Here is a 22,021-nt window from a genome sequence, read left to right as displayed (position 1 = left end):
GAAATTCCTTTCCCACGGGCTTAACAACTGCAACAACGGAAAAACACATTTTCAAAATTTATCTCTGTTTTCTTTGGCAATCTCGGAAAAACTTCCCACGAGGAAACGTGGTGAAGTCTCTCCCTTTTCGATAATGTATTGTATACTCTTCATTCTCAAGTCTTCTCCGAGAGCTTTTCCACGATTATAGAGCTTTCTATACTCGCACAGTTCTGCCAATACCTCTTAAGAATTTGAACTATTTCCAAATGAAAGTGGGCGGGGCAGAGACACGTAAATTCCCAGCCATTCCACAGATCGGTGGTTTTCGTAGTAGTTTCAAGGTCCTCATGTTAGCTACCTTAGAGGAAGGTCACTACATTATTCACAATGCTGATAATTTAGAAACTTTGCGGCTGGTTACCAGTGTAGCTGAGGAGTGCTAACAATAATTCAGTTATTCCAGGAATGGTTTATTATTCTCTCTCGCTACATTAGTGTTTCACCCTCCCTTGCCTTACTGGTTTCGCTATGATGTCATGCCCCGTCTGGTAGACTCACATTATTTTGGAACCAACAGCCCAATCCCTATGACTGGGTCACCCATTGAATTTATTTGTAAACCCTAAGCATGTTCACCGATACGTTGTATGTTGTTATGAATGAGCCAACCATTCTTCAATGGCCTCAGAAACACTTACTTCCTTTGTTCCGTATTTAGCAAAATTTAATGGGAGCAAATCTAGAATACCGGGCCACTATTGTATTTTGAATATCAGAAGCAAGCATCGCTTTAGTCTATAAAACATAGAGCACAGACATATTTCTGGCGGTCATTTCCTTTGTGCTTGTGTTTTTCATGAATTCCATGGAATTCTTTCCACAGTCAAGAATTTTGTACAAGCTTCCTGATTTTTTTTGTGCTTTCTTCAGTAAAGCCAGTGATGGAGAGGTGCAGAGGCGACATGGTAGGCAGTCATCATCTCGACAGAGGCCTGTAAGCACTGGAGCTTTAGGGACATCATCTGCAAACACCACCACCACTCAGAATCCCTCGCCACGAGTTAATACCAGGCCCAATGCCACATCATCAACTCCACCAGCGCCCCCTACATCCCAGCCAGGTACATTTGCTCTTGTTAGTAGACATATTTAATGAAGCGAACTTGTTTTTGACATCATAGCTGGATTGTGTTATGTAACTTTTTTTATAGATTTCACTCTGACTGGGATTATCTCATGTCCTAGCATACTTTATGGCAATCTATGATTAGACCTTGATGTAATGTTCAATACATGTAGGTACTGATAAATAGACCTTATTGAATGGTTTAACATCTAATACATGTGGATATTTTTAGAATTGCGTAGTATTTGTCCAAGCACCGATGGGGCAAGGAAAAATCTGCACGTTATATGTTAAACATTTCAACAATGGGTTTATTTTCCCACTATCAAGGATGCTGCCTAAGAAAATTTTTCGGAAGCCCTTGGGTTTCCAACATTAAAATTTAGTAGCCTGAGTCATTTTTCAAGAGCCAAGAATTGCGTGCCACACATGACTTACCAAAAACTGGTGTGTATGTTATGACAGTGAACGTTGTATTTAGAAACGAAGTAAAAAATAGCAATACTTGAGTTCCGAATGATGACACGAGAAGCAAAAGTATTGCTTACCTGTTGCAAGAGCTCCATTGCTTGGTCACCGGGAAAAAAACCAAGTAAACCTTCAGCAATTAAAGCGGGGAAAAGGAGATTCGCACGTGCAGCACGTTAAAATTTTTATACATGGTGCAGATATCACGAAAACAAGTAATATTTTCTTTCAGCATTTAATTCAAGTTTAAGAAATCACATTTTATACCACGTTTAACTAAGGTCCTAGGTTTTCTTTGTCGCATAGCTTTCTGCAACAATACATCATGTCGGTTTTCCATATTTGGGAATCACATTGCAACCTGGTCTCCATACGTTAGAAGGAGGAAATGCAACGAAAGCCCTTAGCAATATTGAACACGTTTACAAGTTGAGGAGTCGTTTATATGTGGAATTTGCTTAGCTGCTGTTCTCATCAACCATGCATATCGCCTTTTTCTCGTTTAATCTCCAGCTGGGATCAAATTTACAAGAAAGTGAGGATGAACCACCTTGTGATAAGTGAGGTGCCCATTTCAGATATTTGGTAGCCCATGCTTGCAAATAAGGTGCCCCAGGCGACCGGGCGACCATTATGCCATTCTCTAGTACTTATCTTGGCTTCTTCTTGCATTGACTGGGAATCATATAGATTGCATAATAAGGCGGTTGTGAATGGCAAAAACAGCAGAGATAAAACCATTCAAATACATGTCCTTATTTAACTGGATAAACAAAATTATGAGCGACAAGCGATGACAAGGTAACTTCTCAAGCTTTGCATCAAACAGTTCCTTTTATTCAAAAACTCCCATTTAAGCTGTTATGTGCTCTGCTCTAAATCTGTCAAACAGGGCACTACAGCTCTTTTGACCAATTATGGTAAAATGGGGTAATAGTGGAATGATAAAGTTCAGATACTTTATCACTGTGGGAGTAACAGACCCAATACCAGTAACAATCTCCTTGACCCTTTCAGAAAAGATGAAAATCCATTTTATTACTTTGTTCATAGAACAAAGTATAGAATTCGGCTCTGACTTTTTTTATTTATTTATTTCTTTTTGGGTTTTGATTTGCCTGCACATGTTTAAGATTTTTTTGCCTTGTATACACACTTTTCAAAGAGGGCAGCCCAATAAGGATTAGAACTTGATATCTCTTCATTCAGAGACATTCACGATGACCACTAAACCACAGAAGACTATGTGGAAGGAGACAACTGCTAAAAACTTGGCAGCGGTAATCTATGTCAAGTAAGGCACAAAATGATACCCTCTATGCTGTTTCCATGGCAACCATTTGCTGCTGGGTCTATTTATAGCAGGATTGATTTTGTCGTTTATTGTCGTAATAAGACATTTTCACTCTCGGTAAGCTTATATAGTGGTGTAAAGCATTATGGGCAGCGGATGCATTTCAAGTCAGACCATCAGCCTGTACTTATCTGTTCAAAATCTGAGATATTTGGTTCATTGCAAAGAGGGACTGGAAGCGAGAGTGTTGCCATGGAAACATCTTAATGGGTGTCACTTCATGCCTTATCTGATGTAGGTTATTGTAAAATGTGGAAGTTAAAACAACACCCATCCAATATTTTCAGAGAAATTCTCAATTTTAGGATTAAATACAGGCAAGTGTACAGTTTGTGACGTCATCAATTTTGAACAAAAACTTATTATAATTAGAATACTATACTGTTACCGTAAGTTTGATATCTTGAAAGAACTTGGAACTTGGAACTTATACTCCCAAATAGCTGGGCTAACACTGGGAGATATAAAACAACGAATTAGATAATAATAATAATAATCCGCAATAAATCTTTAAAGTATAAAAGAAACAGTAAATTAATGTAAATAGTTCAAAACTTCTTTTCAGGTGGTTCGGGGTCTTCATGTTCTGAATGTCCCACATGGCTAGTGGCTTAAAAGAAGTAATGTTCTTAGCTTGGACTGTTTGAGTTGACAGTTTGTTCCATACCCGAACAGTTCGTACAAACGGAGAATAACTGTGCGGCAAAACACTTGAGTAGGGCTGGAGCATAGCATGTTGGATCCTTGATCTAGGAGCTGGTTGGATAGAAGATGGGAATTCAAGATCTATGAGATTGTTTTTGATTTTATAGAAAAGAGTCACTTGAGCCAGCAAATGTCTGGATTCCAAGGAGTCCCAACCAAGTTGATTTACAAGATCTTGTGAGTTTGTAGATCTCTTGTAATCATGCGTGACGAAACGAGCAGCCCTCCGCTGGACTTTTTCGATAGTTTCAGTGTCCCTGTTTGTGTGTGGATTCCAGGCAGCACTTGCATATTCTAGTAAAGGTCGAATAAGTGATTAATATTTTGTAGGCTCTTTCCTTGACTTCAGGCGTACACGGTTTTAAAGTCCGTTTGACCAGCCCAAGAGACCTGTTGGCTTTGTTGGAAGTTTTATCACAGTGTTCTTTCCAAATTAACTTGCTCGTTAATCTAACACCCAATTAAACATAAGAGGTTACATGTTCCACGACCTGACCATGCATGTAGTATGGTAGCATGACAACGGCTCGCTTGTTGGTCAAGGAAATGTGGTAGCATTTCTTCACGTTAAACTCCATCTGCCAAAGACAGGCCCATGAAGTTAGTCTGTCAAGGTCTTGTTGAAGGATAAGATGATCTGCAGGCGATATAACCTGTCGGTACATAATGGTGTCATCAGCAGAGTCTAATATTTGACTTGATGTCACCCATGATGTCATTTATATACATCAAGAAAAGCATGGGGCCTAAGACAGACCCTTGTGGACCACCTGAAATAACCTTGCACGGGGTAGAGTGCATGTTATTTACACTGACACTTTGGGAGCGGTTGCATAAGAACCCTTTATCCACAATAAGGTTTGACCTTGAATACCATAGTGACTTAACTTATGTAAGAGCTTTGAATGGGATACTTTGTCGAAGGCCTTGCTGAAATCCAATTGGATAACATCAGCTTGACCCTTGATGTTAAGAATGGAAGCCCACTCGTGAATGGCTGAGACCAGTTGCGTTTCACAAGACAGTCTGGACGTAAAGCCATGTTGGTGTTTACAAAGGATGTTATTTGTGGACAGGTGCTTGTGGACGTGGCTAAGTACTATGTGCTCCATAATCTTGCAACATATGCAAGTCAGAGAAATGATCCTGTAATTTTATTGGATCTTGCTTGCCACCCCTCTTATATACTGGTGTAACCGAGGCCTTTGACCAGTCATCAGGTAGTCTGCCGAAATCGTAACTTTGTTGGAAAAGAAAGGTGAGTACAGGAGACAATTCATCAGCTAATAACTTCAGTATACGAGGTGACAGGTTATCCGGGCCACATGCTTTGTTTGGATTTAAATTGCAAATTTGCTTCTTGACACCATTTACATCAAATATTATGACAGATTTGGAATTGGCGGATAATTAGGTAAACCAATTTCAGGTAGAATACCGTCATCATCCACGAATACAGATTCAAAATGATTGTTTAGGGCTTGTGCTTTGTCCTTACTGGAGACATAGAGGTTATTATTGCTCTGAAGTGTTGGAACTTCTATGGATTCAGATCTACAAGACTTGACATAATTCCAAAACTGTTTTGGGTTAGAATCCAAGCTCCCTCCAATCTTATTGTTGACATAGTCAGAATGTCATGACCGAAGCATATCCACAACTTTATTGCTCTGTTTTCTGTATGATGCTTTAATCGAAGGGTTGTTCGAATGGGTGGCTAGCGAATGTAATTTATCCCTTTTTCTCATTTGGGGTTTGATAGCCTTGGTCACCCAAGGTAAGGAGGATTTAGCTTTGGTCATCTTCCATGGAATAAAAGTGTCAACAGCTGTAGCCAGAGAAGTTTTAAACATGACCCAGTTTTCATTTACAGAGCGGGCATCTGGATTAGAATTGAAGAATTCCTGGTTGATACTTGCAGCTGAACCCTTAAAGCCCTCAAGGTTCATGTGGTTATAAAGGTGGACCTTGTTGGCAATTTATTCAGACGAGATGGTTTAGTGTTGATTGTAATCATGGTCATCATAGTGTTGATTGTAATCATGGTCGCTCATGCCGGAATGGATCTGCACATTGACACCAGTGAAGGTGCCAAAGACAAGACCAGGTCTAGAGTCTTACCAGAAGCTGGGCGAGAGACTTGTGTCGCTGACTGAGTAAGAGAGTAGTCATCTAGGAAGTTTAATAGATATTCAGCATCCGCTATTGAAGGTATTCAACATCATAGGTGGATCGGTGGACCAATTTATGTCACTAACATTAAAATTCCCAGAGACCACAACGGACGGGCAGCTACGTCTTGTTCTCTGGTAAAGATCAGCAAGAATATCTGCGATATAATCAGTGCGTGATACTGGGGCACTTGGTAGTTTGTAGAAAGAGCACAAATGTAGGAGTTTATTTCCACGTAATTTGATTGAGGCTCATACACTTTCGTTACTATCATCAGTAAGAGAGCTGGATCAAGGAGAAAATGATGTTGAAGGCCTCAGAATTAATATGCAGCACAGGAGTTTTAGGCTTTCAGACTTAAAAAGCATGTATAATAAGCTGCGCTTACGCTATAATGGTGGACTGTGAAATCCAAAAGTTACAGTACACTCAAAGTAAATGGCCTTTGGAGAAAGATCAATGGTCAAAATTTTGCCAGTCAGGGCTTAAGCAAACACACTTTCAAAATCTGAAGACAAAAAGGAAGTGATTGTTGTTATCACTGGGGCACTTTTTTACTTCATAGGCACTTTAAGAAAAAGCATTAAATATTTTTAAATACCATCGTAGAAGCTTGTAGAGGGTCTGTTTACTGGTTTTGATTGGAATCTATTCCATTAATAAATGTAAACAACAATTTTATGTGGCTCATGGATTGTGGACTTTGGCAAAACAGAAGATGTGGGTTGTGAAAAAGTTACGTTTACACTGTAGAACACATTTATTTGGGCTAATATTTTAAAAAATAATGGAGGCTACCTGTTAAACCACATCATGAACTGCATACCTTGGTGGTTTATTGCAATAGTAATTTAATTACATATTATACTGTTGTTAGTAGTTAATTGAAATAATAATTATTTATTATGGACAACTGTTGGTTACCCATAGTTGATGGGTAGCACTTAAAATTTTCTTTTCTAACTTGTATCTACTTCATCAAAAATTCATATTTTTGTTTAACCCTGATATGAAGATTATGCAAGAGAAAAGTGAAAAGTAGAGATTTAAATAAATATAAAAAATTACTCTTTTTCAGTTGCAAACAGCCTGAACTCTTCATCTACACCAACAACAAGACAGAGACAAGCAAATGAGGAACCTCTCCCTCCGGGGTAGGTTGTCAATAACTTTTGTAGGCAAGAAGAAATTGACTGTTCTTAATTTAAGGAAGACTACCTTTGCTGTTTCAGTTGGGAGCAACGTGTTGATCCACACAGTAGGATATACTACGTTGATCATAATACACGCACAACTGCTTGGGAGAGACCTCAGCCCTTACCCCCTGGGTAAGTCTGTTTTTAATAATACTAGTCGTAAATAGAGGATATTACTCATGGCCATGTGGGGATACACGTTATACCTGAAGTGCTGATAGTATGTCTTATGATTGATTGCGAGATACTGTCAGCGTGAGAAGATAAACTTCATATCCCCAAGTGGCCATATAATGTTTTGTTTATTACAGATGAAAGACAACTTTTTTTATTCAAAATGGCAAAAAAGTGGTCATCAACTGCTAAAACATGCATGTTGTGTTTAAGCACGAAACTAGATATACAAATACAAATCATGAGATAATGTCAAATAGAGTCAAAAATGTTAATGTAGTAGAGGAAAAATTGTATTAATTACAGCAGAAAAGTATATTACAAGGAAGGCGAATATCACTTTTTATTGGCTTATCATGTTAGTTACATGTAGCATGACAACACCTATATCCTCACATGTGTAACATAAAAATAATACCCCAGTATCTTCACTGCACGCATTGAAGATATGATTTATTGCAAAAAGGAAATTCCTTGTTTTTCATAAGTATCTATATAATAATCTTGGATAATGAAAGTGAGAACTTGCCTGCTAGCTGGCTTCTTGAATACTAATACTTCAATACATGCAATCATAATTCTAAGGTAAAAATATTGAAGATCCGTTACCAGGATTCATGATAAGAAATAAGTATAATCGTTCTCTGGTAAAAAGTTTAAAAAGGCTATGAGCTTTCGACAGGCTGAACTGCTGTCTTCAACGGATAAAAATGTGTAAAGAAAAAAAAACGAAAGAAGTTTTAATATAACGAAAAATTCGCATAAATTAAAGGATAAAAGCATGTGGTAGAAAGAATGTTAAAAATGCTAAGAAAATTAGTGTTTCTTTAAGAGAATGTGATATTGTCTAGGGAGCGGACAATTCGTGCCCACTCCCTATGCAAGATCACATTCTCTTAATTAATTAAAGAAACACTAATTTTCTTAGCATTTTTAACATTCTTTCTACCACATGCTTTTATCCTTTAATTTATGCAAATTTTTCGTTATATTAAAACTTCTTTCGCTTTTTTTCTTTACACGTTTTTATCCGTTGAAGACAGCAGTTCAGTCTGTCAAAAGCTCATAGTCTTTTTAAACTTTTTACCAGAGAACGATTATACTTATTTCTTATAATTCTAAGGGTTTACAATGTATTTGAGATGAAAGATTTTGTCACCAAATCTTCTATAAAGCTTTCTTTAATTAAACATAAGCCATAAATAACATAACTTTCAACTCTTAATTTTTTTGTCTTTCAGTTGGGAGCGAAGAACAGACCAACGGGGAAGAACTTACTATGTTGATCACAACACAAGAACCACCACGTGGCAGCGTCCAACAGCAGAAACAGTTAGAAATTATGAAAACTGGCAGATGCAGCATAGAGCTTTAATAAACACAGAGAGACAAAACTTTCAGCAGCGGTTCCTTCTCCCAGTTAGTTTATTTTTATATTTCAAGGAAAATTATGTTGTTACATCCTGTGAATACTGAGAATTTTCTTTAGGTTTACTTAAATTGGAAGCACCTAAATGGGACAATAATAATATCATAAAAGAAATAGTGATGTTTTTTTTTTTTAATTTCTGCATTGTTTGGTAAAAGTGCACACAAAATTAAATTTGATTTAATAAGGGAATGGCAAAAAGTTTAGTACCTAAAGAAAAACCTTGAAGAGCAGAATATACAACTTACATGTACACATTATGTGGTTACTTGGAATTGAATTTCAGCTGCATTGGTGGAAGCTGAGTACTGCCACATGTCAACCCTGCTTCCCATAGATACAATTCTTCTGCAGTGTTGTCTTGTTTTGGTTGTTTTTATGACATCTCACACTTTATTTCCAAGTATTAGGACAATCTAAAAAGGCTTACTCAAATGATTCCTATAATATTTTTCCAATGTTGTCTAACTCAGCAACTTTATTCTGTACTCTCTGACGTTTACACACAGTGAATAATATATAAAGAAAAATGTAAATTTGAATGAAACGCAATAATAATTATTGTTTAAAATTAATAACAAAAACAAAGAAATACCTTTTGTGCAATCATTGGCTTAATCAACAATTCCTGTGAAATAGATACAATTCAAATAATAACCACCAAGCTATTTTGTACAAACAGCGCACATGTTTCATGTCTATCCCTGCCAGAGAAATCCCAGAACCTTTTGCTTCCAAACTTGGGTTAGCCAAAGGCCTCAGAGCAAGATTTTAGAAAATTAAGTAAGGGAGAGCATTGTATCCATGTTAAGTTTTGCAACTTAAGCATTGTCATAGGAATGAAAAAGGAGGGCTGTAATAGTTCACGGCGTCATTTTCTGCAAGTTAAACATGTGGAGTGCTTTTTTTTTTCCATTCAGACAGCCTGTACCGCTGAATCAGATCCCCTTGGTGCCCTCCCAAGTGGCTGGGGTGAGTTAGTCTTATTTTGTCTACTTACCTTTGCTGAATTTTATCAATGTTAACTTAAAGAAATGTAATAATTTGCAGAGAAAAGAGTTGAAGGCAATGGAAGAGTTTACTTTGTCAACCATAATACAAGGGCAACTCAGTGGGAAGATCCTAGAACTCAAGTGTAAGTACAGCTATAAAGAGTGTTTTTTAGGGAGCTGGGATGGTGTAGTGGTGATTGCACTCACCTCCCATCATTGTGGCCCGAGTTCAATTCCGGACTTGTGGCCAGATGTGGGTAAAGATTGTTGTTGGTTCTTTACTCTGCGCTGAGAGGTTTTTCTCCGGGTTTTCCGGTTTTTCCCTCTCCTCAAAAACCAACATTTGTAAATCCCAATTTGATTGGATTGAGGGCCATGTAGAAAAGTACTGGGTCACCAAGAAATACGTTAGCCTCCATAATAAAGGCCTTATTATTATTATTATTATTATTATTATTATTATTTTATTATTTTTTTTATTATGTAATTTCTTGTATTTGTGTATTATTTCTTTTGCAATTAGAGGAGCAGTATATGACTGGCACGATGCACTGAGGTGTATTAAATAATTCACTGTTTTTTTTTTCTTGATCAGCATGGTGGGTTCAGACTCACCTCTTCCAAGTGGCTGGGAAATGAGATACACAAATGAAGGCATTCCTTACTTTGTTGATCACAATACACGCACAACAACTTTCAATGACCCAAGGACAGGGGTTGCTGTTGGGTAAGTGAAACGTAGAATATTATTGCCAGTTTTTAACAGCATGACTGTCGTGTACATGTTAATTTGGGATGTTTTATGTTCCTCAAAAGTGCTGCGAGGAGCCACATTTGAGGGGAATGTGAATGAAATCATCAGTGAGAATAGTCAGCTGTTTGTTTGAGGGTCAGGCTCCTACTCCTCGACCACCCTCAGCTAATCAGTTGTCTTTTATTTGTCTCTGATTTGAACCAAGGAAATGATGTATTTTATCCAGGTTTCACTTTTGTTGTAAGGTGAGACAGCTACAATACTAGTAGTATCTTGTTTCAAAGATTAAAAGTACTGCCATTTTGTTTGTAAGGAGGTAATGTTTTAGTGTGACCCGTTTTTCAATTTAGATCTTTAATAAGACTAGGAGACTTACGGCACTTTTTATTAAGTTAAGGAATGCTTACTTTGCTGTCTTTGTTTTTGTAGCATGAAAGGTGCTGGTGGTCCTGCCTATGAAAGAAGCTTTAGATGGAAAGTTGGGCAATTCAGACATCTTTGCCAGGTACTTTTCTATTTTATGTGGCCGGTAGGTGGTAATCTCATAACAGTATCATTGATTGGTTCTATTGAGAGGCAAAAATTCTACAGGGATCTCAAGAATAGATGATCTTTCAGTGCATATTTTACTCGTGTCAAGCACGGTTTCTAATAATTAACTGCTTTATACAAAATAATGATAATGTTAAAGGAACGATAATACAGTATCTCAGTGTGCAACAGCAATCAGCAATATCCCAGTACGCTTCTTTAGGCTTATTTTATTAAATGCGGAGTTTTCATTAGGCCGTACATGAGAGAGATTTTGAAGAAGAAGCTGGCTTCAACAAGGTCCTGCAATTAATAACGTACCGGTAAACATGGTGAGATTGATTAACTTTTATTCATTTTTTTGGTTTCTTAGGCCAATACTCTTCCAAGCCATGTAAAAATTACTGTCAACAGGACCAATATCTTTGAGGACTCATTTCAGCAGGTTGGTTACAATGGTGTCTCTTGTCATTATGGTATTACTTTTGTCACTTATGTGAAAAATAACACAGAAGATGCTTTGTCTAATCCTTTTTGTCTTTGTAATAGGTCATGCGTTATGCGCCACATGACTTACGTCGCAGGCTTTATATTATCTTTAAAGGAGAGGAGGGCTTAGATTATGGCGGCGTTGCAAGGTGGGATTTCACTGGCTTTTTCATGCCATTACAGTTTGAAAAATAATCTTGACTGCCTTCCTTTTGTTTTGTTTTCTTTTCAACAGAGAGTGGTTCTTTTTGCTTTCACACGAAGTCTTAAATCCAATGTACTGCTTGTTTGAATATGCCAATAAGAGTAACTATAGTCTTCAGATTAATCCAGGTAACGAAGATCTTCGCTATTCTTTGATGTCACTATTTGGATGCATGAAAATCTTGCCATCTGGGTTGGTATTTATCAGGAAGAAGGTGACTGGGTGGTATCTCTTACGTTCAGTCTTGATATATTTAAACTTATCGCCAATAGATGAGCTTGGAAACTGGTGCAAATCAAAGGTCGCTGGGGGCCCCGCGAAAATACAAGGCATAGCAAGAGGGTTTCCATGGCAACCCTGTGAGCAGGAGCCAGCCCTGCAAGCGGCCACCAACGGTCACTGTCACACTGAAGGAACTTCAGTGGAGATAGCTACCTTGGCCCGACTCCTATGAGAGTTGGAAAGGGCTGGGTACTAAATTTGCAAAATAAGGCTACCAAAGCAGTAATCTGTAAAGATCAGCAGAGCAAGCTACAGCAAATATGGTGACTAAAGCTCACATAGCAAGGCAAGCCCTTGCAGCCACCCCACAGGTCATAAACATTTGTTGAGAAGACCGTTTGGTGCTGTGCATTGACTCAACATTAACTTAGCCTAAATTGCATTTAGCCACCTACTGGTATATATCTAAGGGCTTTATACATGCAGTGATTGTAGTTTGTGTTTCCGCCAACAAAAGAATGATACTCGCTCAGTGTTACTTAAAAACACAATACCGTCTGTTATCTGTTCCTTTTTTATACATAATAATACTGACTGCTCGTGAGCCAACCCCGGAGGGCCAGAACCCACATATTGTTGTAAGCTGCCAAATCGTTTCCACGTGTTTTCCAAACATGTTGAAGCGCGTATCATTGCTTGAAATTTCCGTTTAGTTTGCCATTGCTAAGCTAAATGTCAACATTTTAGGGAAGGAGAAGACCCTATCCGATTGCTTCCCTTTTTCCACCACACCAAGAGACAATCTGCGCACAGCTCGTGCCTTGTATTTTCAGACCTGTCAAAAGCATTTCTTTTTGTCTTTTATAGCATCATATGTGAATCCCGATCATTTGCAGTACTTCAGATTTATTGGTCGTTTAATAGCAATGGTAAGAAATGTCAATCTTTTCTCTTTGCGGAGGCACTTGGTGGTGGTATTGGACTAGTTTAAGGGAAGTGGTAGATCGGAAGTAAGTAACCGTGGTGTTGTTTTTTTGTCTGCAGGCACTTTATCATGGAAAGTTCATTGACAGGGGATTCACTCTTCCCTTCTACAAGAGAATGTTGAACAAAAAGCAAACTATGAAGGATCTTGAGTCCATTGATCCCGAGTTTTACAACTCTCTGGTTTGGATTAAGTACGTAATAGTATTCTTTAACTGAAAATTGTCCACAACCATCATAAGTGCAGTTAAGTCGTGAATATGTTAATATAGGTGCTGTGTATCTACTACATATATACCATTTACCTTTTTTAAAAAACCTTAATGTACATCTTATTCGTCCACAGCTTCGCGTAAAGTACGTACAGATAATTTTTCTCTTGTTAGAATTTTTCGAGTCCCGAATGCAAGGCAACATCCGAATTGTCTGCGCCGCGAGAATTAGTTGTCAAACCATTGAGTAAGAGATTCACTGTTTTAACGTTGCGGTTGGCAAACGAAAGACGTAGCGAATTGGACATTCGAAGAGACCCGTAAGCAACACGACTACCGTAACCCGAATGCGTAATTTTGAAATGCTGGTCAGTACACAGTATTTCCTGGAAAAGTGAGGCAGGGGAAATGGTTCAATATCCCAGACTTTTGCTAGACCATGCTGGCTTGGAGGTCGCATACTGTTTAGTGAATCCTAACACTGTACTCCGCAAAGGAGCGTGGCAGACTGTAGACTTTAGAGACCTTAGGTTTCACAGTGATTTATGATTCTAACAGTCTTCTTTTTTTTCATCACCAGAGAAAACAATATAGAGGAATGCGGTCTAGACATGGAATTTACAGTAGATATGGAATTATTAGGGAAAATAACTTCCCATGATTTAAAACCCAACGGATCAGAAATCAAGGTTACAGAGGAAAATAAAGAGGAATACCTGTCGTAAGTGCAAGTAGTATATTCCCTGATGTTTGCTTCTCCATATACGCCTACAAGTGGCTAAAAGACTTCAAACTTACTAATGCGGAATAAGTATATTTTGGATTGTTTCCCGCGCCCAAAATTGTTATGTTCTTTCTTTATGGAAGCTGTTTAAATAAATGATCAGTTTAAGATTGGCCGCGTAATGCAAAGAAAGAAGTTCGTAGTGGATTTCTCGAATGATCGGGAGCGTTTTGTTGCCTTAACTTAAGTTGCTTTACTCCAGCTGTAATGCTTGGTTTAGTATTTTTGAAAAGCTAATTAACTGTTGTTGTCATTAGGCTTATGACCCAGTGGCGGTTTAATCGTGGTATTGAAGAGCAGACAAAAGCTTTCTTAGATGGATTCAATGAAGTTGTTCCTTTATACTGGTTGCAATACTTTGACGAGAAAGAAATAGAGGTATCTTGTGCTTGACATATTTTAAAGGGGTCATGTCACGCAAAATGATGGGATTTCATGGCACCCAAAATGCCCAAAACGTAAAATGAAACATTGCAATAACCACTAAAACCGTTGAACAACGAAAAAGAAATACAGCAAAAGGAAAAAGAAGCATGGATGGACTCAAATGGGCAAAATTGAAACGGATTGTGTGTGGTTAATCTTGAACAAAGTCGGCCCGACGTTTTTCACGTTTATGGCAAATCAATTGGATAAAGGCCTTTTCTTGCTCAGAATCATCTTGTTTGTGATCTAACGATAACTTGATCGGCAAAAGAATTCCACATTACCATTTTGGAGGTCAGTTGTAATTCGTGATAAACGAAAAGATGTCCCCTAAACACCCTAAAATAACGTGACATCGCCCCTTTAGTTCATTGTGTTTTTTGCCTGCAATCATGGTGTCAAAGATAAGCAAAGGAAGACAGGGGCACCCAATAACAATTTCTGCTAATCTTGGCCGAGGGACATTTGCAAGTTCCTTGTAATGGCTAAAGACTGTTTAAACTGATAGTTTCATCTGCTAGAATAATTCGACGACTTTCAGATTTCTTCCCTGAAGTGCCCGCAAGTTTTAGGGAACGTAAATTGTTAGCTGAAAGTTACATTCCTCGAACTTTCTAGGAAACCATTTTCTCCCCGTAAAAGCTATCTGGCCTTTTCGATTGCTTAAAAATTGAAGACATATTCTTTTCGGAAACTCGGGGGACCATTTTCGACAAGCCTCGAAAAGTCTAGAGGATCTCCAGGTGAAAATTAAAGAATTTGTTGGCATTTCGTCCCAAACATATTTCACGTTATCATTTGTTGGGTGCTCCTGAGAAGGACGAGTGCAATTTATGGTCTTGAGGAACGTATGAGTCAGTCTCCTCCTTTATATTACTTATTCTACCTTTCTTGTTGTTAAGTTAATGCTATGTGGAATGCAAGAGATTGATGTTGATGACTGGCAGGCCAACTCTGTGTACCGCCACTACACCAGGAACAGCAAACAGGTCACGTGGTTTTGGCAGGTATGCCTTATTTCTTTGCCTGTGCTGCTGTGTAACCATGTATACCAAGCATGATAACATTGTGGCATGAAAGAATTATAAAAAGAACCAAAATTTTAATAGGAACCGTCATTGACGGGCGAAAGCACTACCACGTTTTGTGTTGCAAATTGTTCCGCATAGCGAAATGGTCTACATGTTTAACGTTTTGGCGGTGTTAAAAATGATGGAACTTTCTTTGGCGCTAACCAGTTTATTACGGTCGGGAGTGCACTGCTGAGAAATTTATGTTATTTCATTGACTGTTGTTTGTTCCTGGACTCCCGCAGGCTTTGCGTTCCTTCGACAATGAGAAAAGAACTCGATTGTTACAATTTGTGACCGGAACATGTCGTCTGCCTGTTGGTGGCTTCGCCGAGCTAATGGGTGAGTGGCTTGCAACTCTTCCGTCCCGACGTTTCCTTGTTCTCTTAAACTTACTTCACTCGGAACTACTGCGTTTGATGGTCATTGTCTTTACTTTGAATGTAAGAACTGCTCTTATTTTGCTCTCGGATGCCGTTAGAAAAAGTGGCTGAAGCGAACTGGAAAATACCCTGTTAAACCAAACTACAAGTGAAATTGAACAGGGGTCCCTACCCGTACGATTGCCGAACGGGGAACCCCCTCCCCCCTCCCCCCATCCTGTCATCATAATAATATCCCTTCCCTTATGATGGTGTGATGGCTATTTTATTTGTCGCACAACATCCAAAAACCTAGGTTTATTTACAGTCTCGTCCTAGGAATAAACTTCAGCCGAGAGGATTATTTATATTTAAATTGCATGTTTAGCATTTCTTGTTTTTTTTTTTATAAGGGAGCAACGGGCCGCAGAAATTTTGTATTGAAAAGGTTGGCAAGGAGACATGGCTGCCGCGTAGTCACACTTGGTAAGAAACAGTGCAGGCCGTTTTATTGCTTTGGCTTATATGACAGTAATGTTCAATAACTCAATTGATATCTTTCCTTCCAGTTTCAACCGCCTGGATCTTCCACCTTATAAGAGTTACGAACAATTAGTTGAAAAGCTCACCTTCGCAATTGAAGAAACAGAAGGATTTGCTCAAGAATAAAAACGTCGGATGGAGCTTCGCTTTCACGATCACTGCATCCCATTGCCTCAGTATATGGAATTTGAAATAAGAGTGTGTCTAAAAGTACTCATTCTTAGAAAGGGTGGAGAAGAGGAGTTGTGTGCACGTAGTTTAACAATCCTGAAATCTCCCCTCCCTTGCAGGTAATAAGACATAGCAGTTGGCTCCGATCAACTGCTGGCTTCACATTTTGGGCCTGGTTGTTCGAAAGCCGATTAACTTAAACTCTGATATAATTTTTTTAACTTTAGGTGAAAGTTTCTTTTGGTTATTTTTGGTTTTTAAGATTGGCTTTCTCATGTAAAATTTTGCCAAATATCAGCTTTGTACAACATTTGGGAGAAGAGAAATAAACTCCGTGGTTAATTGTTAATCGGCTTTGGAACAACCGGGCCCGGTTGTAGTTAACACCAGTGAGGAGACATGCAGGGAAGTACACTACGAAGTTTTATCTACGCAATAGGGAGTTTAAGATCTACGACGCGACGGCAACAAAAACGTCACAAATTTAACGAGCAAAAACAATAGCTTTGCACGCTCTGCACGTGCATTTTTCGTTTTTGTACATTTCTTTCACGTTTTCGGCAAATCTGCGACGTGAAATGACCAATTCTCAAGTTTTACGGAGAACGTGAACACAAGGCAGCGAATTTGAATTTTCTGTCTTATCTTCAACACCGCACCTCCTAATTCAATTCCTGGAATGTTGCGCTAGTTTTTAGGAGTTAGACAAACCGACATAATGACGAAAAAGATTAATAAACCTGAACTTGCAATTTTAAATGAAGTTTTCGTTACCGTCGCGTCGTAGATCTTAAACTCCGTAATATCTCAGAGACTAACTCTTAAATGATAACTGGAGTTGAGAAATATTGTTTTTATTTCAATCATTCGTTTATTTTTATTTACATTTAAAACAGAGCAGTTCTTGTCCAAATAATAGATTTTTGTGTCATGAAGACACTGTGTGAGAGTCACTCGAGGAGTGAAGATTCAAAGCAAATAGTGGAATGATTAGCATGGCTTCTTTAATAAATGTCTCACTTAGCTTGAATTTTACGCGCACAAGTAAATCAACTATTTTGTACTACAACGATGGAATATTTGCAGTGGATATTAGGTGCTACGCGGTTTCGATTGTGGTGAATTTGGTTTTGAGAGGTGTAACGGTTTTTAGTATTATTTTGGTATGATGTAAGTGATTATTTCCCACGTTTTCTCTGTATTATAGCTCTAACCTGTTCCATTAACAGTCGTACGATAATTGTAATAATTAAAAGCGAATTTATCTATAGATGGTTTTGGCGATTCTGAGTTATGCAATTGCTATCTCATTGTCTGAAAACAAGAGATTACAGTTATGTGATTTCCGGTCAGTCAAAGGTTGAAACTAGAAGCTTGTTCTGGACGTATGGTAAATCGGAATGTTGCTCTTACGTACAGTTGTAATTTTTACTACAATCTATTTCTTCTCCTTCTTTCTTGCATGATTTCCCTTACCAAAATAAAGCACCTGTGCGAACGACAACACTGCTAGAAGCCAGAGAACCATATCATAATTTTGTCTGCTTCTATGTGCTCACCGGAGGCCAAACGATCCAAGGGTACAGAAAAAGAACTAGCGGCAAAGCGCCTACAAACTCAATAGGGAGTTTAAGAAACGACAACGCCTAAATGCATTAATATTATTGGGTAAAAAAACCAAAATGATCGTGCGGCACGTTTTTTTGAACATTTCTCTTCCGTACTCGTCAAAACTACTACGTGAAATGACCAAATTTAAGGTTTTGACGACAACGTGGACAAACTACCGTGAATCTTTCAGTCTCACTCTTTACTTCAAATCCGTCCGTACCAATCCAGTTTTAGGACACTTCGCTCATATTGAATAATATAAACAAAATGGAATAAAGTGTTGATGCGTCCGTCCTCCAATAGATCATAGGTGAAAACCAATCGAAAGGCACGCACTATTAAGACTATTATATGAAAACGAAATAGATCCTGGAAGTTTGATTCTTCTTTACAAGAATGTCGTCGTCTTCTGTAGTTTTGAACAGTTATTTTGATATTTTAGTTAATTCTATGACCATTCGATCAGTGCTGAAATTGCCTAAAATTGCGTGACCTAGCCCCTTTAATTGTTAATTTTCTCTCAATTTACTATTATCCTTAATTTAGGACACTGTGTCCCAGGACTTGTGGTAGCAGACAAAATAAGGAAATACAGGAAATAAAAAAAAATCATATCCGTGGATTGGATTCCAACCTGGAGCTTCTACTCCATGGGAACCGCTTCTTTCCGCTTCACCACTGAAGATCAATACAACGCGTTTTCAAAAAAAAATTTTTTTAAAGTCTGCCATGGAATATCGCTGCTGAAAAAATTATTAGGCCTAGGCTAGGTTAATAATTTAAGCTTAAGCTTGGATTTAAAATGTTTAGCTTTGTCGTGAAGGTTGAAAAGCGACCTTTGCAGAGTGTAATATTGTTTGTTGTCGTTTGATAACACAGAATTATCAAATAGTGTTTAAAATATTGTTCCTGAGCAGCTAGCGGTGCGGTGGTCAAGTGGTTAGGTGACCGGTTAATAATGAACATTGCCAGGTTTGAGTCCTACTTCCTTACACTTGGGTTCTCTTTTAAAAGTATATGACCATCTCCCATAATCCATATCAAGATTTCAGTCTTCTAAATTAACGGTGATGGTAAATTCAGAGCAAATTAAGAATTAACGATAATCGTTAATTCACGGAAGAGAATGGGTTGTGTCGTTGAGGAAGACAAAGGAGGCAGAGAAGAGAGACCCTGGAAACGAGGTTGAATTTTCGATGGTTTTCACAACGACGTCATCAAATTCTAAAATCAAAATAAATCTGTTTTCAAGTTTCCAGTTCAATGATTTCTTTCGTTTCGAAAATAAACCACTTTCATAAATGGAGACAAATTTAATATTCCATTTTATTAAATTCTCAACCTCGGATAATGCAATTCTCGTGCTCTGATTGGTTCACTCAATCTCGGTTATCAGCTCATATACCGTAGTTTGACCATATATGGTAAATGATTGCGCTAAACGTTGCTAAGCTAAATTTTTTTACGCCAGAAATCGAAATTTCTCTTGGTATAAAGCACAAGAAAAACGTTTTTGGGGGAAGTCTGGATCAATTTCGAAGCTTAGAAGTACGCGAAAAGATAAGAAATGTTTTTGTGATGAGCCTGCGTCTGTCTGACCACCAGGTATTACACAACATCGCATCTTCATCAAGTCTTTTCGATTTCGCTGGGATTTTCTCCCTTTTTTCGCTCGTATTTCGTACTTCCAAACTTTTGGAGTTTAAGGAATTTAATAAAACAATTATTCCATTCGCGCTTGTTGGATATGAGACTGGTTATAGCCAACTCGGCGCTACGCGCCTCGTTGGCTATTTACCATCTCATATCCAACGCACGCTCATGGAATAATTGTTAAGTATTTATGTCAATTGGGACCTACTAGCCTCATTTTGGTTAACATATTCTTTTGAATTTTGCGCATCGCAGCGAGGCTAGAAAGGCTTATTAGCATTAAGACAAAAGAATATTTTATTGGACCACCATTATGAAAAAGATCTATACAGCATTTTGAATTTCAGAATGGGTGTACCGCATAGACCTGAGAATTCGTGAGGTGATTTATGAATTTGTCTCCTACAACATTGCCAAGTTTTTGACTTGTTTCATTGAACGGTTTTGATTTAATTTTTTTGTTGCGTGACAGTGAAAACGATATACAGAGCAAGACAGAAATTTGAGACAAAAACACGCATAGTGGAACGCTTATCTTTGACAAAACACCAGGGTCCAGTTGTTCGAAAGCTGATTAACTTAATCCAAGATTAGCGTAAACTTTTGTTTCATGTTCTCAACTTTTTGGTGAAAGTTTTGTTAGCTTATTTTTGTTTTCAAGGTTGACTTCCTCTAATGTAAAGTTTTGCCGAATATCAGCGTTGAACAGGAATTCAGAGTAGAGAAATAAACTTCTTGGTAAACTTTTAATCTTGGATTAGCGTTAATCGGCTTTTGAACAACCGGGCCCAGACCGTTAACCCTGACCACATAAACCAAATTGGTCACCAAAACCAGTGCCGCTTGCATCGGACACAGCGCCAACAGCACGAAATTGAAGCCGGTTACATGGGCTTCCCATTGATGGGGTCGATGTTGTCCTACCAGAATGAAAGCGAGGAGTCAGGGATGGCTCAGTGGTTATCAACCGCGCCTGCCACCTCTGCGATCCAAGTTCAACCCTGGCCTGGAGGTCGTATGTGGGCTGAGTTTCAGTCGATCTCAATCTGACTCCGAGGGTTTTTTTCCGGGTTCTCCGGTTTTCCTCCCTCCTCAAAATCGACTCTAGATCAATAACATCCGGGCGGATACCCTCATATAAGGATAACCTCTGGTATCGCTCCCTTTCATTGTATTGAATGAATTAAGCTGGTATTAAATCTCAAAAGTAGTCCTGCTTTCGGGGCAAGTGGGACAAATGACTAAAAGGTAAGCTCCAAAGATTTCAATCGCGTGCCGCTAGAGTGCTTACTGGTGAAGTTAGATCAAGTTAGGATATTCGTTCTGTTGATATAATGGAGACCCTCTCTTGGGATACACAAGGTGGACTGAGTTCTTTCACAAGAAGATTAGTTGATCAGACTATCATCTCCCTAATCGAATGGGTGCAGCACATCTGAGTTGAAAGAAAGAAGAGAGAGCTTCTGAAAATGAGTTCACCGAAAAGAAGTTTTCAGTATAGCAAATAACACAGGAACAAGGGTCATGACATGCTTACATAGCCAAGTTCAAATTATCTCAGCTTTACCAGTCAGCGTAAAGTGAAGACTACGGGAAAAAACCTTAACTCTTCAGGAATGCAAACCTTGGCCCCTGTTAGGCCTACAGTTAGTGGTTGTCTATTTATGTCAAAGGTTACCGTTAGTTGAGGGTTAGGGCTGAAGGCAGTCTGCATTTTACGATGACCGTTACGGCCCGTAATGCACCATGTCATTTAATACGATATCACTAAAATATGCAAATGCGTTCCAGGTTTCACACGTTATTCTTTAACCTTCATATATACTATCCACCGTAGGCACACTGTCTACAATGGGAACAGCTGTCTACACTGTCTACAGTAGGAACAACTATCCACCCCAGTGGCGGATCCAGACCTTGAGCTAAGGGGGTGCCCCGGTGTTTTTGAGTGTGAACCCAAAAAAAATCTTAGCCTCAATTTTTACCAGAATATATACTTAAGTTTTTTTTTTGCCAAAATAAGGGGGGGCGCCCAGTCAGTCTGTTTCGGAGATGATCATGTCCAAAAAACGTTGTGTTGCGAACTGATCGTTCGTACTCAGTATTTCTTCGATTTCAAAAATAAAGCAACATTAATTCAGTTCAACCAAAGGACTGCAAGAAATGGAGTTATCCAAACGAAACGACTCCACTGAAAAAGCGCAGTAAGAAATGTTAATAAGATATCAATCCCAAGAGAACGCCACAGATGGGTTTGAAGCGCACGGGAGCAAAATGTTTCAACCATTATACTCATTCTACCGAACTCATTCTGAGAAGAGCACAAACATCTAAGCCAAAACATGAAGCTCCAGTTTCTCTTGATAAGAATTTAGTCAGCGATTTTAAGCAGTGACTGTACGCATA

At 38.5% G+C, this 22,021-nt stretch overlaps 1 protein-coding gene across 1 annotated transcript in view; it reads left to right on the top strand.

The window, feature by feature from the left end:
* LOC138022282 (NEDD4-like E3 ubiquitin-protein ligase WWP1) overlaps positions 1–18,863 on the top strand; it is a 58,345-nt gene extending 39,482 nt beyond the window's left edge. The window contains exons 9-27 of the mRNA XM_068869381.1: positions 913–1,103; positions 6,886–6,961; positions 7,040–7,135; positions 8,419–8,596; positions 9,527–9,578; positions 9,657–9,741; positions 10,194–10,325; positions 10,782–10,857; positions 11,257–11,328; positions 11,433–11,521; positions 11,608–11,705; positions 12,667–12,728; positions 12,844–12,977; positions 13,576–13,716; positions 14,037–14,157; positions 15,108–15,212; positions 15,521–15,617; positions 16,051–16,123; positions 16,207–18,863. Of these exons, the coding sequence (XP_068725482.1) occupies positions 913–1,103; positions 6,886–6,961; positions 7,040–7,135; positions 8,419–8,596; positions 9,527–9,578; positions 9,657–9,741; positions 10,194–10,325; positions 10,782–10,857; positions 11,257–11,328; positions 11,433–11,521; positions 11,608–11,705; positions 12,667–12,728; positions 12,844–12,977; positions 13,576–13,716; positions 14,037–14,157; positions 15,108–15,212; positions 15,521–15,617; positions 16,051–16,123; positions 16,207–16,306 (1,978 nt within the window). The 3' untranslated portion in view covers positions 16,307–18,863. The remainder of the gene's footprint in view (positions 1–912; positions 1,104–6,885; positions 6,962–7,039; positions 7,136–8,418; positions 8,597–9,526; positions 9,579–9,656; positions 9,742–10,193; positions 10,326–10,781; positions 10,858–11,256; positions 11,329–11,432; positions 11,522–11,607; positions 11,706–12,666; positions 12,729–12,843; positions 12,978–13,575; positions 13,717–14,036; positions 14,158–15,107; positions 15,213–15,520; positions 15,618–16,050; positions 16,124–16,206) is intronic.
* The last annotated feature ends 3,158 nt before the right edge of the window (positions 18,864–22,021 follow it).

This window comes from Montipora capricornis, chromosome 10, assembly GCF_036669925.1.
Source record: "Montipora capricornis isolate CH-2021 chromosome 10, ASM3666992v2, whole genome shotgun sequence".
Classification (NCBI taxonomy): domain Eukaryota; kingdom Metazoa; phylum Cnidaria; class Anthozoa; order Scleractinia; family Acroporidae; genus Montipora; species Montipora capricornis.
The sequence above is the reverse complement of the archived record's forward strand: the minus strand, read 5'-3'. Positions and strand labels throughout refer to the sequence as shown.